The 16,107-nt window shown below is 47.9% G+C and overlaps 3 protein-coding genes and 1 long non-coding RNA gene across 19 annotated transcripts in view; 2 read left to right on the top strand and 2 right to left on the bottom strand.

Annotated features, from left to right (window-relative positions):
• The first annotated feature begins 11 nt into the window (after positions 1-11).
• Tmem88 (transmembrane protein 88) lies at positions 12-1,707 on the top strand. Of its 2 annotated transcripts, none has more exons than NM_001128155.1 (2): positions 12-231; positions 361-1,707. In NM_001128155.1, exons 1-2 carry the CDS (start codon positions 22-24, stop codon positions 628-630), a joined length of 480 nt encoding a protein of 159 aa, NP_001121627.1. In that variant the 5' UTR covers positions 12-21; the 3' UTR covers positions 631-1,707. The 2 variants fall into 2 exon arrangements, with proteins under 2 accessions (NP_001121627.1, XP_087429767.1); XM_087573641.1 differs by having other exon boundaries at positions 13-231; positions 376-987.
• Naa38 (N(alpha)-acetyltransferase 38, NatC auxiliary subunit) lies at positions 1,549-2,437 on the bottom strand. 2 transcript variants are annotated; one of them, NM_001105794.3, is made up of 3 exons: positions 2,258-2,437; positions 1,866-2,049; positions 1,549-1,706 (listed from the first exon to the last, which is right to left on the bottom strand). In NM_001105794.3, the coding sequence occupies exons 1-3, from the start codon at positions 2,336-2,338 to the stop codon at positions 1,594-1,596; spliced, it is 378 nt and encodes a 125-aa protein (NP_001099264.2). In that variant the 5' UTR covers positions 2,339-2,437; the 3' UTR covers positions 1,549-1,593. The 2 variants fall into 2 exon arrangements, with proteins under 2 accessions (NP_001099264.2, XP_087426549.1); XM_087570423.1 differs by having other exon boundaries at positions 1,866-2,052; positions 2,258-2,411.
• Positions 2,438-2,788: 351 nt separating this feature from the next.
• Cyb5d1 (cytochrome b5 domain containing 1) lies at positions 2,789-7,029 on the top strand. 4 transcript variants are annotated; one of them, XM_087573421.1, is made up of 5 exons: positions 2,789-2,852; positions 2,928-3,097; positions 3,183-3,259; positions 3,387-3,530; positions 4,182-7,029. In XM_087573421.1, exons 2-5 carry the CDS (start codon positions 2,938-2,940, stop codon positions 4,410-4,412), a joined length of 612 nt encoding a protein of 203 aa, XP_087429547.1. In that variant the 5' UTR covers positions 2,789-2,852; positions 2,928-2,937; the 3' UTR covers positions 4,413-7,029. The 4 variants fall into 4 exon arrangements, with proteins under 4 accessions (XP_087429547.1, XP_087429545.1, XP_087429546.1 ...); XM_087573419.1 differs by having other exon boundaries at positions 3,387-3,605; XM_087573420.1 differs by having other exon boundaries at positions 2,789-3,097.
• Positions 7,030-9,697: 2,668 nt separating this feature from the next.
• The window catches only part of LOC148002931 (uncharacterized), a 22,013-nt gene continuing 15,603 nt past the window's right edge, over positions 9,698-16,107 (bottom strand). For 4 of the 11 annotated variants that reach the window (XR_015631744.1, XR_015631743.1, XR_015631751.1 and 1 more), the window contains 2 exons: positions 13,611-13,755; positions 9,698-9,872 (listed from right to left, as the gene is read on the bottom strand). This is a non-coding gene — a long non-coding RNA (uncharacterized LOC148002931). Of the gene's footprint in view, positions 12,564-12,887; positions 13,109-13,610; positions 13,756-16,107 lie in introns of all 11 variants that reach the window. The other 7 variants (XR_015631753.1, XR_015631746.1, XR_015631752.1 and 4 more) reach the window with 4 other exon arrangements.

Genomic DNA, 16,107 nt, shown 5'->3' with positions numbered 1-16,107 from the left:
GGGGCGGGAACCAACTAGGCCATGGCGGAGGTCCCCGCAGCCCAGCGTCCCGGTCTCGCTGGCGCCCCAGAGCCCCGGGATCCCCTAGATTGCTGGGCCTGTGCAGTGCTAGTAACGGCTCAGAATCTGCTGGTGGCTGTTTTCAATCTCCTCTTGTTGGCGCTGGTGCTGGGGACCATCTTGCTACCTGCTGTCACCATGTTAGGCTTCGGCTTTCTCTGCCACTCCCAGGTAAGCATGTGCCCAAGCGATAAGCGTGAGTGGTGTGTGGGCGGGTGGTCTTTGAGCCACAACATTCCCACTTGGGTTCTACTCTTCTAGGCACAGTGTGGCCCATTCTGATGTCTCTTATCCGCACAGTTTCTGCGTTCTCAGGCACCCCCTTGCACCGCGCATCTGCGGGACCCAGGCTTCACCACCCTGTTGGTCATTGGATTCCTACTGCTCGTACCTTTGCTTGTGCTTGCCCTGGCTACCTACCGCCGCCTCTGCCTGCGCCTCCGCCTGGCCGACTGCCTTGTGCCCTACAGCCGAGCCCTCTACAGGCGCCGGCGCATCCCACAGCCGAAGCAAATCCCAGTCTCATCAAGTCCCCGGTCTGTTCCCACACCGGGAAAGGTCTGGGTCTGAGGTGCTTAGAGTCAAGAACCCTGTCCATTGCCCTCCTGGTCTCTCAAGGACTTGAAGCAAGCCCAGGGTGTACTGCCCAACCCTGCTCCTCACCGCTGCCTCAGTCAAATACTAGCATCTCTTTGATGGAACAACAGAATGTGGACACAATGCTGGCGAAAATTTCCATGTCTCAAAGACTCACATTTGGTTCCTGAATGTTTGGGCTGGACCCTGCACATCTTCCCCTTCCCTAGTGTAAATAGGAGAGCTGGAATGTGTGCCTTCCTTCTGGTGCAGCTCCTCCAGAATTTACAGGACTGAGGGACAGGACTTGAGAAGAAACCACCACAAATAATAAAAAATTTATAAAATGAATGCGCTCTGTGAATATAGGGGTGGCACATATCCAATTGCCCCTGCCCAGGGCTCAGGAGTAGGAAACAGATCCTCAAGACTACAAATGAGCAAACCAGAGAACATCATTCAGCATCCTGCCTTTTCCTTATCGCATTAGTCCGTTCTTCCTGGTCAGACCCCAGAGTTCACTGGCCCTGACCCCAAAGTCACTTCCCCATTTATAGTGCAGAGAGGGCCTTGTTTCGGCTGCCTACTCAACTCCCCTTGGGGACCCGAGCCCGTTCTCTGACCCCAGCTTAAAGGAACTAAGTGTTGCCAGGCCGGGGTGTGAAACAATGGGTCTTCCGGAGCAGGATGACTCCCCTTCCCGCTACAATCTGAAGCAGCAGCGTGGGAGGGAAGATGGAGGGGCCCACCCTAGGCCCTGTTGCCTTAAGCTCATAACTTGAGGGAGGGTTTGGTATTCCTGAGCATTAGGTTGAAGGGGCAGGTTGAGGAAGCTCCTGGGCTCAGATGAACCTCTAAGGGTAGGGTGCTAACCCTACCCTGACATTGGACCTACACACAGACACGGGCCACTTTGGTCATAGGGTTTAATGGTCTCAAAGAGAAGTGCAATCGTGGTCAGAGATACGGGCCCCCCGACAGACTCTCCCTTTGGACTTCAATAGAAACGATGTGGTGTCCTGGTACCATGGCGAGACCCAGCACACGGGGTTCCCCCGCAGAAAATGAATCTGGAAAAAAAAAAAAGAGTCAGAGAATCAGAATGGCAGGCAAACATCAGTCTCGCCCCGGAAAACAAGGGGTGCAGTAAGGCCTGCAAGAGGATATGCCTAGTGGTGAATTTCCGCCGCATTCCCGAGGAAGTAGGTGTGTATTCCCTGTGCACTGACCAGAAGGCTTGAGGAATTCTTGCGCAGAGCCCAGGATGACATTACAGTCACGATCGGTGCACAGGAAGCAGCCGACTAGTGTCCTTCCGTCTGTCATACGAATACGCATGGTCTTGTTGAGCAATGCCTCTAGCTGCTGCCGGGCACGCGCTGCAGGCGAGTCCTCCTGTTCCCCATCAGAGTCCTGCTAGGGCAGGACAAGCACCCAGACGCCCAGGGTCGGCAGCACGCCCGTAGAACTACAGTTCCCAGCTGCCCGCGCGGCGCTGCCCGAAGCTCATGGGCTGCCGGGAACTGCAGTTCCTTTTCCATCCTCGCCACCCCCTTCCCCTTCCCCTTCCCACCCGGTGTTGCTGCCCGACTGCTCCTCCAGAACCCGAGCCCACGCTAACCCCGGCGCTGGAGCTGCTCTGACGCCGACTGCAACAGCCATTCTCCTCTCGTAGTAGCATGGTCGGCCCAGCTCCGGCCATTGGCCCTGGGACCTCCTTTGGGCCTTAAACTTCCTAAGAGCGTTTTGGGGTCGGCGCGTCAGATCTCGCGAGTGCTCCCAAGCTCTTTCGTGAGATCACAATTCCTCATCTCCGGTTCCGCCACTGCAGAGATCTCGCGAGATTTTGTTTCATGCCAGGTTCCTAGATGCCGACTAGACTATAAAAAAATATCGCGAGAACTTTACCTGAAATTTCTTAAAACAGCTTTTAGAAACGCCTGGAGATTTGGTGACTTAAACAATCTTCTACTCTAGTCTCCTCTTCAGTACTTTCTGTTGCCCCTAACTCATCTAGCCTACAGTCCGTTATGAGACGGATCGTCTTCATATTTTCTAAGAATGAATGCAACAACATCATGCTCGATGCCGGAATCCAGAATGTTTCCGGTGAACAGGCGCAGCCCAAGCCCCGCCCTGCTTACGTATATTTAACTAGAGTGGACGGTGGCCGGAAAAGGACAATGGTTTCCATGTCAGCGATAAACGCACTCCAGGTAGTTCTTGATCCTGATAGTTGTGAGATTGCTGAGGAGCGAGAAAGTAGCTGAGGGAGCCTGTGTCTCTTATAGAACAGGAGCCATGCCGCGCCGGGGCCTAGTGGCGGGGCCAGACTTTGGTTGTTTTAAGCGTCGTTATTTCACGCCGTCAGAAGTAGCGGAACACAACCAGCCCGAAGACCTATGGGTGTCTTATCTGGGATTTGTTTACAATCTAACACCACTTGTACAGGAATTCAAAGGTAAAGAACACACGCTAGGAAAAGTCTGGAGAGCTGGTTCTGGCACTTGGGTGGCCGGCCTTTGACGGCCTCTGTTCCTTTTTAGGGGACCTACTGTTGAAACCCATCCTGGAGGTTGCAGGCCAGGACATTAGTCACTGGTTTGATCCAAAGACCAAAGACGTAAGTTCTGTTGGAGTGTGGGGTTGGTGGAAGCGGCCCTGGAGAGCAGGGGAGGGATGGCGGGGAATAACTGGAATTCGAAATACTGATTGCTCCCGTCCTTCTCTCCAAACCCTTGCTTTTGAAGATTCGCAAGCACATAGATCCACTGACTGGTTGCGTGAGATATCGCACCCCGCGAGGCCGCTTCGTGCATATCCCGCCTCCTCTGCCCCGTTCAGACTGGGCCAATGATTTCGGAATACCCTGGTGGAAGGGGCTAAATTACCAGGTGGGACGGCTGTCTGCCCAGACCCGGAACATCCGTATTATTAACACTCTTACATCACAGGAGCACACACTGGAGGTGAGATCTGGTGCCTGGAGACATATTAGATGAACCAGAAATCACTTCTGGGAGCCACATCTTCTTCCCTCCATTTAACACGACAGAGGAAAGCAGATGACCCTGGTACCCAGAGTTGGAAATTTTAGAAGTATGTTTGTATTAACAGCTACCACAGTCTCCTTCATAGATCTAGGCCAGCATCTTAGCGATGGTGGTCCTGGAAAGGGCTTATATGCTGCTATGGACCCATTGTAAACGAGAGGCAGGCTTTGACTCTCTTGACCCGTTTGTTAGAAGTGATAGACTCTGGTGTCTTTATAGGATGCTGTGACTTCAACTTTACTTCTTTAGGACTATGGGATGCCTGATGGGTGCTATCTGCTAATGGAGGCAATCTGATTCAAGCTCGGTCAATTCTTGTAACAGATTCTCTTCTATTTTTCTTCCCAGTTTCTTTAGAGCAAATCCTGAAAGATCTAGGTGTAAGGACCCTTCTGGCCCTTGGGGTGTGTGTATGTGTGTGTGTGTGTGTGTGTGTGTGTGTGTGTGTGTTCCATGCAGAATTCTAGAGGTGGATACTTCTGTGTTCTTTAGGTGGGGGCTCTGGATTCAATGTGGGAAATCCTACACCGCTATCTCCCCTATAATGCACATGCTGCCAGCTATACATGGAAATATGATGGGAAGAATTTGAACATGGATCAAACCCTGGAAGAAAATGGGATCCGGGATGAAGAAGAAGAGTTTGACTTCCTTAACATGGATGGTACACTTCACACACCCGCAATACTACTCTACTTCAATGATGACCTCACAGAGCTCTAGGAAAGGAGATGTGCATGTAGATGTTTGAGTTTGCCTCTTTCTGTCCTTGAGGAATCGAGGTGTGGGTCTGTGGGGCCTGGGCCTACACCTCTGTTCCCTGCTGGGGCTCAGCCTGTGGTCCATGTGCCTTTCTGACATGTAAGGGCCTTATCCCTGGCTCCTTTGCTCATGGATGATTTGCTCAAAGAGCATTAGAGGGGTCTTAGGAGAGAATCCTCAGAACAGAAAGAGACCTAGAGGCTCAGGAATGGGAGGAGATAAGGCTCAGACAGAACTTTTGTAGTCGTAAGAGAAAGACACAAAGGGATGAAGGGATGGAAGATCGTTTTTGGTAAAAGGGAGAATGAGATGTTAGTAGGAAGGTGGGATTTACAAAGACAGGATTTGGAAATTAGTATCACCAGTCATAGATGGTTGGTTGACTTCCTTTCTAAAGGTGTTTACTAGTTGGTGCCCTGGGAAAAGTGAATGCATTTAGTTTAGGATTGGAAATATGCTGGAGTTTTACGCTGCTAAGTACAGCTGTCCTATAGGGTGACTACATTAGTGCCATTTCACAGATGCTCCCTTAGGAATTTACAAAGGTTTAGTAGCACAAGTGCACGTTTGTGGTAGAGCCACAGTGCACAAACGTGCCCTGCTCTGGAAGTCAGGCTGTTTTTAGTGTAAAGGAACATTTTCAGTAGCTTTGCCTAATGCTACCATTTTTTTTTTCAAACCGTGTATTTGGGATGTGAGCTTGTCCAAGGCTTGCTGCATGATGGGGAAATGTGAGTCTATTGTGTACTCAATATTTTCTGTGTTTGCAGGGAGTTAATTAAAAGAGTACTCTGGGGACAGAGGCAGGGAAGGCTAAATTTCAGCCAAGCACTGCTACTGAGGCTACTTCCTTGTTGCTATCATAACAAGATTTCTGATTGTTGGGGGTGGGGAGTGGGGAGGCAACAATATAGATATTTACTGACTCCAGGCAAAACCAGAATGGAGAAAGGTCTGTAGATCAAGACATTGTAGTGAGGACCCAATAGGGGGCGCCTTCTTTTTCCAGTAGGCCTTGCCACTTACAGACATCAAGGAAGACAGAGTTGTTTGTCAAATGGTGACCCTAAAAGAAGTTTATTGGGGTCAGAAAGAGGGGAGCTATGAGAGGCAGACAACTCCCATAATGACTGGCTACATCTGGTTCCCTTTGTCTCTAACAGAGGAGGGGAATTAAGGATAACTGATAAATTGAGCCAGGCATGGTGGTTTTAATCCCAGCACTGGGGAGGCAGAGACAGGTGGATCTCATGAGTTCCATGCTAGCCTGGTCTACAAAACAAGTTCCAGGAACCCTGCCTCAAAACCGACAACATAGTAACTGATAAGTGAGCCTGCAGCAGGGGCAGCCAATATGAGTCAAGGAGCCTGCATCTTCCCAGCCGCGGGTGGCCTCCACGAGACACTGGCTGGGCTGCACTGCCACTGTGGGAAGCATGAGCAAAGGTCAAACTCCTGATTTCAGCTATTTCTTAGTCTACTGGTGCTGAAGACTTTCACTTAGTCCCATGCGGCCTAAGAGTCCATACATTGTCTGAATCAATAATCGTGATGTTCAGTCAGCTTGGACATGATCAATGTTTATTCTTATTTGTTCTTCTAAGTCTTAAACTATTTGAGAGCCAAAGCAGTTCCTCCTATGACTTCTGCTGGGAATGTTCCAGGGTGTCTCGTTCTGCCCAGGTTTCTCTCTTTTCCAGAACACCCCACTGGTTGTAGATTGCCTGGGGCTTCATTGTGTAGCCCTGGCTGGCCCAGAACTCAGAGATCACTTGCCTGTTCACAACTTCTTGTTAGAAACACACACTCCTTTCCCTATAAGCCCAAGCACTCATCAATTTTATATCTAAGAATCTTTGGAATCTGTTCTTTTGTCTAATGTAATAACCATCTTTGTCTCAGACTGTTGGGAAACCAGCTGACGTCCAATTTCTGCCTCTGCCTTCACAAACCTAAATATCTTACTTTCTGCCTCAGATCTTCAGTAGGTTTTTCATGCTTTTGGAATAAAGCTCTAAATAAAGCCTTGCATAAATCAGGCTCTGCCTTCTTTGCCCATGGCAACCCCTCACAGTTGTCCTTGTCCTGCAAGCCATGAGGTCTCTTCTTCCCTTAGTTAACACAGAAACTGTTCTCAGTGCACCATACCCTTCTACTTTGCACCCTGATTATCCTAAGTATCCGTTGTTTTAAAGTTTTATTTATTTTATATGAGTACACTATCACTGTCTTCAGACACACCAGAAGAGAGAATTGGATCCATTACAGATGGTTGTGAGCCACCATGTGGTTGCTGGGAATTGAACTCAGGACCCAGTCTGGAAGAGCAGTCGGTGCTCTTAACCACTGAGCCATCTCTCCAGCCCCCGTTTTTTTTTCCTTTGTCTTTTTTGGCCCACTTCTCAGCAGTATGCATTTTTCTATGTTTTATTATTACTTTAAAACTATGTAGAATGGGTGAAAATGGCTGGCTGGCTGCTAGATTGTAAGCTCACGAGGGCAGAAACTCACTCTTTTCTGTATTTCCATTGCCGGGCACATAGCTGCTGCTCAATAAATATGACTGAAGGAACCTGGATATCAAGGAATCTGTCTATACAATAACCAGTGGGCTCATGTGTCTTAAAGGGAAGGTGGGACTAAGAGACAGTAGCACGCCTGGTTCTATTCTGTGGTCTCTACTCACAGGTGTGTGTGTGTGTGTGTGTGTGTGTGTGTGTGTGTGTGTGTGTGTGTGTGTGTGTCTTTCCTTCCACAGAGCCAGACTCAAAATCACCCTGCAGTCTCTGGCACCAGAGACAGTTGTGGGTAATCCGCTTGTGATTTCCTCTGTGGCCACCAGGTGGCTCTAATGACTAAAGAGTCAGGAGAGCTGTGACACCAATGTCAAAGAAGTTAGACCTGAAGGGACCACAGAGGGGAAATCAGAGGAGGGAAGTAGGGAGAAAACCTGCATGGCTAGCACTCTATTAGCATAAAGTTTATGCCTGACTTTAATATCTTTCCATAAATACATACTTTAAGAAGTCACATATGGGGCTAGGGAGATGGCACCACAATTAATAACATTGACTGCTTTTCCAGAGGACTCGGATTCAATTTCTAGCGCCCACATGGTAGGTAGCTAACAACATCTGTAACTGCTTTTAAGGAATCTGACTCCTGTGCACATTGTTTTTTAAATCTCAAAAAAAAAGGTCATTTATTGTATGGGATAAATGGTGTGGACGTGGAGTGTGGTTGTGTGTACAGCTCGGGATGTGGCTGAATAGGAAGGCATTGTTGGAGGGGTGGGTGTGTATGACCTGAGGTGTACTTCGGGAATGAGAAGAGGATATTATATATTGTGTTCCCTTTAATCCTCCCAGGAGAGTGCATCTTCCAAGCTGCAGCTTCAGGCTCCAGTGTGGGGTAGCATGACTGGATAGGCTGAAGTACTGGTGTAGGCAGGTTCTGAGACAGCTGCACTATGTAATCCAAGCTGACATCAAACTCCCCATCCTTCTGCCTCAGCCTCCTGGATCCTGGGACTGCAGGCATGTACCACCATGCCCAGTGTCTTATGGTCAAAAGCAACCCGGGGAGGAAAGAGTTTTTTTTTTTTTCGGAGCTGGGGACCGAACCCAGGGCCTTGCGCTTCCTAGGCAAGCGCTCTACCACTGAGCTAAATCCCCAACCCCGAGGAAAGAGTTTTTAAGTGCGCAGTTGTAATCTATCATGAAGGGAAGCCAGGGCAGGACCTGAAGCAGAGGCCACGGAGGAGTTGCTTACCAGCTTGCTTGCTCCTCATGGCTTGTTAACCGCTGGTTCAGGGGTGACACCATTCCCAGTCACCCCTTCTATGGCATCTTCGTAACTGACACCCCTCTTCCTAACTCCACTTCTAACTGTAGCTGTGTTAAAACGACAGAAACACCAGGACACCTGGAGAGCTGTTTTTAAGGTGCTAGAGGTACCCTGAAAACCAAAGCTGGTACGTGAATGAGTGGGGGGGACCGTTGAAGGGCAGGAGGGGTAGACAGATGAGGAACAAGATGTCCTACTGGTTTATTAATACCCGTTGCTTATTTGGTTATGCGGCCTTCCAGTAGGCGCTGGTCTTGTTCCAAAACTGGATATTTGACATGAGGAATATGTGCCTCGTGTTTCAAGCTGAGATCCAGGAAGCAGAGAACATGGGCATAGGGATAAGTCCTACTGGGGTAGCTGTTTTGTGTGTACTCGAAGGAGAAGGGTAAAGAGTGGAAGGTTAGGAGTGCTTGTCCTCAGTAAACCACGGGAGCTTCAAAGAATCCAAATGGCAGTTTTCTGCAAACTGGTGGTGACACACTTCACTAGGGAATAAGCACACATTCCTTACAGGTAGAATACCAATCAGAAAAAGGCTCTCCCTCGTGGCAAGTAACCTGGACAACTTGGAAATTTCTATATATCTATATATCTATATCTATATATATATATATATATAGATATATATATATGCCTGTGTGTGTGTGTGTGTGTGTGTGTGTGCATTTGCACTATTCTGAAGAAAGATCATTTCCAGGAGATTCCCCTGCCTACAGTAGCAGTCTCACTCATACATAAGTTACAAAACTTTAAAAGCCTGAAAAGTCACAAACAGGGGGCCTGGCACCATCTTGATGGTCTGTATCAACCCATATCCCATCTGTTGTGTTCCCACAGCAGGAATTCCTCATTTTTAATCCCTGGAGTTAATGACTAGTCTGGAGTATTTACAGCTATCCCAGAGTTTTTTGATCTGGTTGTGCCTTGTAGCTGAGGCTCAAATGTTTCGAGCTCATATAGGCTGGAGACTATATAACCCCCAGTCATGACATCTGACAAGGCTGCTGCATCCAGATCCAGAGGTGAATTAGTGGAGTGCACACAGTTGTGCTGTTACTAGGAGAACAGCCAGTTTATGACAGGTCAGCAGCGAGAGTGAGAAAGCAGTGTCTGAAACCGAAGGGACCCAATCAACGGTCCTCAATTCAGAGATCAAACAGATATGCAAAATACAGGGCACGGGTACTCCAGGCACATAGGAAACACTGTAAAGCAAGGCTCCTGTGTGAATGACTGAGGGATAGGGAAAAGACTGGTGAGGTAAAGACTGCTACAACCATGTGTCGTCCTGGCCCAGGGCCGTGCCATCTAGTGCCCTCAGAGAACTACTGCTCAGTGGCAACTCAGCTGTCCACTTAAATCATCCCTGTGTCCCCAGTACAGTGCCTGACACAGGATTTTAACAAATGAATGTTTATTTCAGGAACGAACATTATTAGGATGAAGAGATGGTTCCGAGTTCAGGGCACTTGTTGCTCTCGCAGAAGACCAGGGTTCAATTCCTAGGACCTGCATGGTAGTTCACAACCATCCATAACGCTAGTTCCGGGGGACTTGAGGCAGTCTTCTGGCCTTTGAGGGTATGAGGCACACAGTGGTGCGCATACATGCATGCAAAGTATTCACACATATAAATTGGGAACAATTTAAGCAGCGTGAAGTTACCACACAACTCCCACTTTTAAGTCTGTGTGAACCCAAGAGCAAAGTGTTCCTTCCTAGCCAAGTCCTACTCCTCAATTGACAATCTGACAGGAAGTGAGAGGTGCACTGGTGAACTGTCCTAACCCTTACACTGGCAGCAGGGGAGATGACATATTTAGACTTAGCCTAAAAGGGTAGATTGATCCCTAACGCACCACAGTACTTGGCTGCATGTAACAAAGCTGGCTACTGGAGTTAACCTCCAAGATTTAAATGTATCCACATAACCAGAGGTCTGAAGCTAGTGAAACTGTGATTCTACTAGATCATCTCTTTCCCTTTTTAATCCTCATAGCCATCAACATTTTGCCTACATCAAGAAGGCAAAAACATTTTAACATTTCTAGCAGGCCTTTAGTTTGAGTTTTTGTTGTTACTGTTTTGTTTTTCTTTTTCTTGGTTTTTTGAGACAGGGTTTTACTATGTGGCTCTGGGCTTTACTATGATTGCCTGGAAGTCTTATGTAGGCCAGGGTGGCCTTGACTCACAAAGACCTTCTCAATTATGGATGTTGGAGTTAGAGTCATGAGTCACCTAGCCCAGCCATTGACTAGGTTTTATTGATAGGAAATGATTTACAGTATGGCACACGGGCTCAAAGGAATCTGGGTCAGGATCTTCTGATATCCCAAACAGAACAGACACTGGATAGGAACCAGCGAAATCTATTTATCAGCAGCATGAAATGTCCATTAACAAAAAGTTAACTTGCACTCTGTCTGGTTCCAGGTATTTGGGTCATAACGAGTGGAAAACCATCATGCTTTAGTGGGGTTTATGCTCTTGTGGGGCAAGTAAGGAACAAAGATCATTTATCATTTTAAAAATTATATCACACTTCTATGTGTACAGGGTCTAGGTATAAGCATGGTTTGCACACGTAACGGCACACATGGGTAGGACTGAGGACAACCTGAAGTGGCAGGGGTTCTCATTGTATACTGTGGGTACTGGGAATCACCACAGGTCCCAGGCTTGGCAGCACGTGTCTACCCTGCCCTGGCACCAACACAGAGAAGATCACGCATAGTTCTGTTTGGGTTTTGCTTTGTTTGTTTGAGACAGAGCCTGGCCCTGAGCTTATTGTGCAACTGAGGCAGGGCTTGACCCCTCCCCCATCCCTCCAAAGGGACTATAGGTGTGAACCACTAGGCCCAGAATAACCACTGGAGACAGAACTAAGTTATGCTATATATACATGGGTGAGAGCAAATCTACTTACTCAGTTCTCTCTATAATTAATCACACTATGCTCTCAATAGACTTCAAAGGTAAGTACAACAGTTTTGCTTGGTTTTTGAGAAAGAATATCACTGTATAGTCCTGACCGGCCTGGAACTGTGAAGGTCAGGGTAGCCTCAGCGATTTACCTGCTTTGCCTCTCAAGTGCTAGGGTTAAAAGCATGCACCAACATACCTGTCTACGTTTTTAATTTAAACTGATGAAAGGACATCGAAGCACTGACGTTAAGTACCTTGTCAAAGGCCATAAACTAACCATCTGGCAGAGCTGTGCCTTGAAGCAAGACAGAACTAGTCCATCCACTAAACCCTGCGTCGTGCCCCCAACCCCACACTGCACAGTATACACAGGATGCCAGTCCACTTCCCTGTTGCTGTCAGCGAGGACCCTTAGATGGAGACCTTAACAACCAGCACCATCGTCATTTTGTGATGCGGCTGCGGTCCAGGCTGAGTTAGGTACTGTAGCTCATTACTGTATCCAAATGCATGAACCGGGCTACATTTCTGGAAGCTGGAGGATCCATTCTCTTAACATTTGTACTCAGTGCTGGGGGACTGTGCTCTAGTACCCCCAACATCCTAGACAAATGCTCTTCTACTGAGCTACACCCCAGCCCTGGAGGACCTGTTTCTTTTTCATATGGGTCCACACAGGTGAGCTTGGGCTTCCTCACTGTGTCGGAGCTGGGTTCTAAGAGCGAATGAGGCTCCAAAGAACCAGGGTGAAGATGGACCACACATCTTCATATTCAAGGGGAGGGGAGAAGACCTTATCTTTCTGTCCAGAGAGCTGTCTACATGACACTGTAAGAACATGTGGAACTCAGAACACTTGAGGAACTTGTGGAGGCAGGAGGATGAGGAAGTCCTGAGCTCTAAGTCGGCCTGAGTACAGGAGACCTGTCTCAAGGAAATCACGAGCAGAGGACATGGAGGCTATGAGATAGTGCTGTCTCAGTTAGGGTGTCTATTGGTGCAACAGACACCAGGACCACAGCAGCTTTTTTTTTTTTTTTAAATGTTTATTTCATGTATGTGAGTATACTATTGCTCTTCTCAGACATACCAGAAGAGGGCATCGAATCCTATTAAAGATGGTTGTTATGGGAATTGAACTCAGGACCTCTGGAAGAGCAGTCAGCACTCTTAACAGCTGAGCCATCTCTCCAGGCCCCACAGCAAATCTTATAAAGGGCAACATTTAAATGGGGCTGGCTTCCAGTTCAGAGGTTTAGTCCATTATTGTCAGGGCAGGAAGCATGACAGCACATGGGCAGCATGGTCTGGAGAAGGAGCTGGGATCTACATCTGGATCTGAAGGCAGCAGGAGGAGACAGTGACTTGTGGAGCCTTAATCCTACTCCTCAGTGATACCCTTCTTCCAATAAGGCCACACCTCCTAATGATGCCACTCCCTATTTGCGTTCAAACTACCACAGTTCCTGTGGGCATTTTTGGTAAATACAGCTTGTGCAGTGGTAGCAGAAAAACTTTTGTTGGGCTGGAGAGATGGCTCAGCGGTTAAGAGCACTGACTGCTCTTCCAGAGATCCTGAGTTCAATTCCCAGCAACCACATAGTGGCTCACAACCATCTGTAATGGGATCTGATGCCCTCTTCTGGTGTGTCTGAAGACAGCTGCAGTGTACTCGTATAATAAATAAATAAATCTTTAAAAAATACAAGCTTGGGGCTGGGGATTTAGCTCAGTGGTAGAGCGCTTACCTAGGAAGCACAAGGCCCTGGGTTCGGTCCCCAGCTCCGAAAAAAAGAACAAAAAAAAAAAAAAAATACAAGCTTTAGTCCCAGCACTCAGGAGGCAGAAGCAGGCTGGTCTCTTGAGCTCCAGGAAAGCCAGGGCTGCACAGGAAAAGCAAAACAAAGCAACGCTTGGTTCAGGCCCCGGGACAAGGGACCAAGGCGCATATCCTATGGCAACCCTCATTCCCTACCTGGCAGATCCTACCCCAACTGTGACCTGGGCCCCCTTCCCACAGAGGCTCTTCTCTATATGATCCAGTCATTTTGGTCTCCCTGCTCTCTTTCTTCTTCTACTTCTCTTCTCTCCTCCCCACTGTCTCCCTTCCATGGTGTCTCCTCTGGCCTCGGTCCTTGGAGCCAGTGAACATGAGCAAGCAGCTTCCCAATAAACCTTTAATACACACTAATCTGGCTTAAACTGGCTCATTTCTCTGGTGGAGAAATAACTTCAAACAAACAAACAAAAGTTTATTAGGAGATTGGGTGAAGTTTGGGACTTTTAAACTTGCCATCCTACTTCAACTTTTATACAGTAGGTGGGTAGTCATTAAACTCCTAAAGTTTCGAGAGGCTTCCTTAGAGTTAAGGAGTAAACTCTTACCATGGGGCTGGAGAGATGGCTCAGCAGTTAAGAGGTCTGGCTGCTCTTCCAGAGGACAAGGTTCAATTCCAACAGCCCTGTGTTGGCTCAGTCACGTGTTCAGTGCCCTCAGAGGCTAGAGGGAGCTATCCAGGTGTCAGATTCCCTGTAACAAGTTACAGATGGCTGTGGGTCCTCTGAACGAGCAGCTGGTGTTCTTGACCTCTGAGCCATCTCTCCAGCTCCTGTAGGTTATTGTGTAGGATAGTGCCTCTCACTGAATCTGGAGCTCATGATGCAACTATACCAGAGAGCTCCAGGGTATCCACCTCCCCAGTCGTGGGATTACAAGCACAGGATGCCATGACTGACTTTGGGCATTAAGGATTCAGATTCAGGTCTCCAAAGGTGCATAGCAATCACCTCACCAATGAAGCCATCCCTTGGCCTCTATTGCTCTGTTGTGGAGATAAGGTCTCTATTGCCAGTTCGGCCTTAAACTTGCTTGTAATGGGATGATCTTTAAAGTTTAATTTTATTTTTGCTTTTTTTTTTAAAGACAGGCCTACTCTGTATAGCCCTGACTATGCTAGAATTCACTCTGTAGACCAGGCTGGCCTCATAAACTCAGAGATGCACTTGTCTCTGCTTCTTGAGTGCTGGGATTAAGAGTGTGCCACCAAAGGGGCTGGGGATTTAGCTCAGTGGTAGAGCACTTACCTAGGAAGCGCAAGGCCCTGGGTTCGGTCCCCAGCTCCGAAAAAAAGAACCAAAAAAAAAAAAAAAAGTGTGCCACCATGCCTGGCATAAATGTATATCTAATAATGTTATTATTAGTATGTGTGAGGTATGGGTTATGCATGTTGAGCTCAGCAAACATACCTGGCATCAATGTATATCTAATAATGTTATTAGTATGTGTGAGGTATGGGTTATGCATGCTGAGCTCAGCAAACTTCCATCTGCTGAGTCCTGACCACACAGGCCCTGACTTGGAGCTGATGCTCCTGTCTCTACCTCCCCAGTGCTGAGTTACAAGAATCCACTGCAATACCAGGTTTTTATAGAGTGCTTGGGATTTGAACTCAGGGCTTTACCATGCCAGGTAACCACTCTACCTACTGAACTACATCACTAGCCCCAGGTTCCTGTCCACCTTTTTTCCTCTTAGGGCCTAAGAGAGTAGAGACCATAGCTCTCACTTGCCACTGAACACTCAGTACTAGCCCCATACCCAGCCCCTGATCAATATATGGGATCGATCAATGCTACACAAGAATGAAGTACACAGGCAACTCTGTCCCTCGCCCTGGCTGTGCTTAGGAACATGGACACTCATCCCCACCCCCTTCTGTGGGGACCAGGGAAGGTTTCTGGTGCAGTGTCTTCTCAAGCTGAGGCCTGAGGGACCAGGCAGGTAGAGGAGAGCACAAACTATAGTGGGGAGGAAGTGCAGCAGGGGAGGGCAGGCGAGAAGCCAGGCCTCTGCCGTGGGAGCTGTCTGTCAGGCTAGGACTCTACTTGGCTTTTATAAAGAACTGATATAAAATTTACCCCTTTACAGTATATAATTCAGAGAAGAGCTTTCTAAGGGGAAGGATGTTTTCAGATTTGCATGAAAATTATTTTTTGTATGACTTTTTTTTTTCCCGAGACAGGGTTTCTCTGAGTAACCCTGACTGTCCAGCAACTCTCTCTGTAGAACAGGCTGGCCTCAAACTCAAGAGATCTGCTTGCCTCTTCCTCCCTAGTGCTGAAATTAAAGGCATGTGTCACCATAACCACCTAAAATTATTTCTTATACTTAATTTTTTTTATATTTGTGTGTGTGTATGTATGTGCACACATGTGCAGGTCATACGACAACTTACACAAGTCTGTTCTTCCCTTCCACTGTGGGTTTTACCTGTGTCCCTTTACCTGGTGAATCCCAGGAATCAAACGCAGATGTCCAGCTTATACAGTATGCATCTTTACCTGCTAAGTCATCTGCAGGCCCCACATTTATTTTGTGAGGGAGCTTTTCGTTTGTTTACTTTGGGAAACTCTCACTATATAGCCCTGGCTGGCCTGGAACTCTGTATGTAGACCAGGCTGGCCTAGAACTCTGTATGTAGACCAGGCTGGCCTAGAACTCTGTATGTAGGCCTCAAACTGATTCCCTCCCTAGTGCTGGGATTAAAGGTATGCACCACCATACATGTGCAGATAAGCATTTCAAAGATGTCTTGTCTACAACTTCAAGAGAGACTAGAATAGAGTAGGGGAAGTGGGGCGACTAGGAGGCTGAGACAACTGCAGCCATCCAGGAGAAACCTGAAGGCAGCTAGGCTAGGACAGTGGAGACCAGGGGAGGAGGAGGAAAGTTAGAGTAATTTCCCTGGCAGATGTCAGAGGTACAGGGAGGAGCCAAGAATAACACCCAAGAATCTGTCTGGGATGAGTGGCTGGACGGATAGACGGTGACTCTAACGTTAAGGGGTGGGGGTTGGGGGAGGCTGAAAGAGGAAGTTAGCTG

The sequence above is a fragment of the Rattus norvegicus genome, chromosome 10 (genome assembly GCF_021556685.1).
Source record: "Rattus norvegicus strain SHRSP/BbbUtx chromosome 10, alternate assembly SHRSP_T2T, whole genome shotgun sequence".
NCBI classification, from domain to species: Eukaryota; Metazoa; Chordata; class Mammalia; order Rodentia; family Muridae; genus Rattus; species Rattus norvegicus.
The sequence above is the reverse complement of the archived record's forward strand: the minus strand, read 5'-3'. Positions and strand labels throughout refer to the sequence as shown.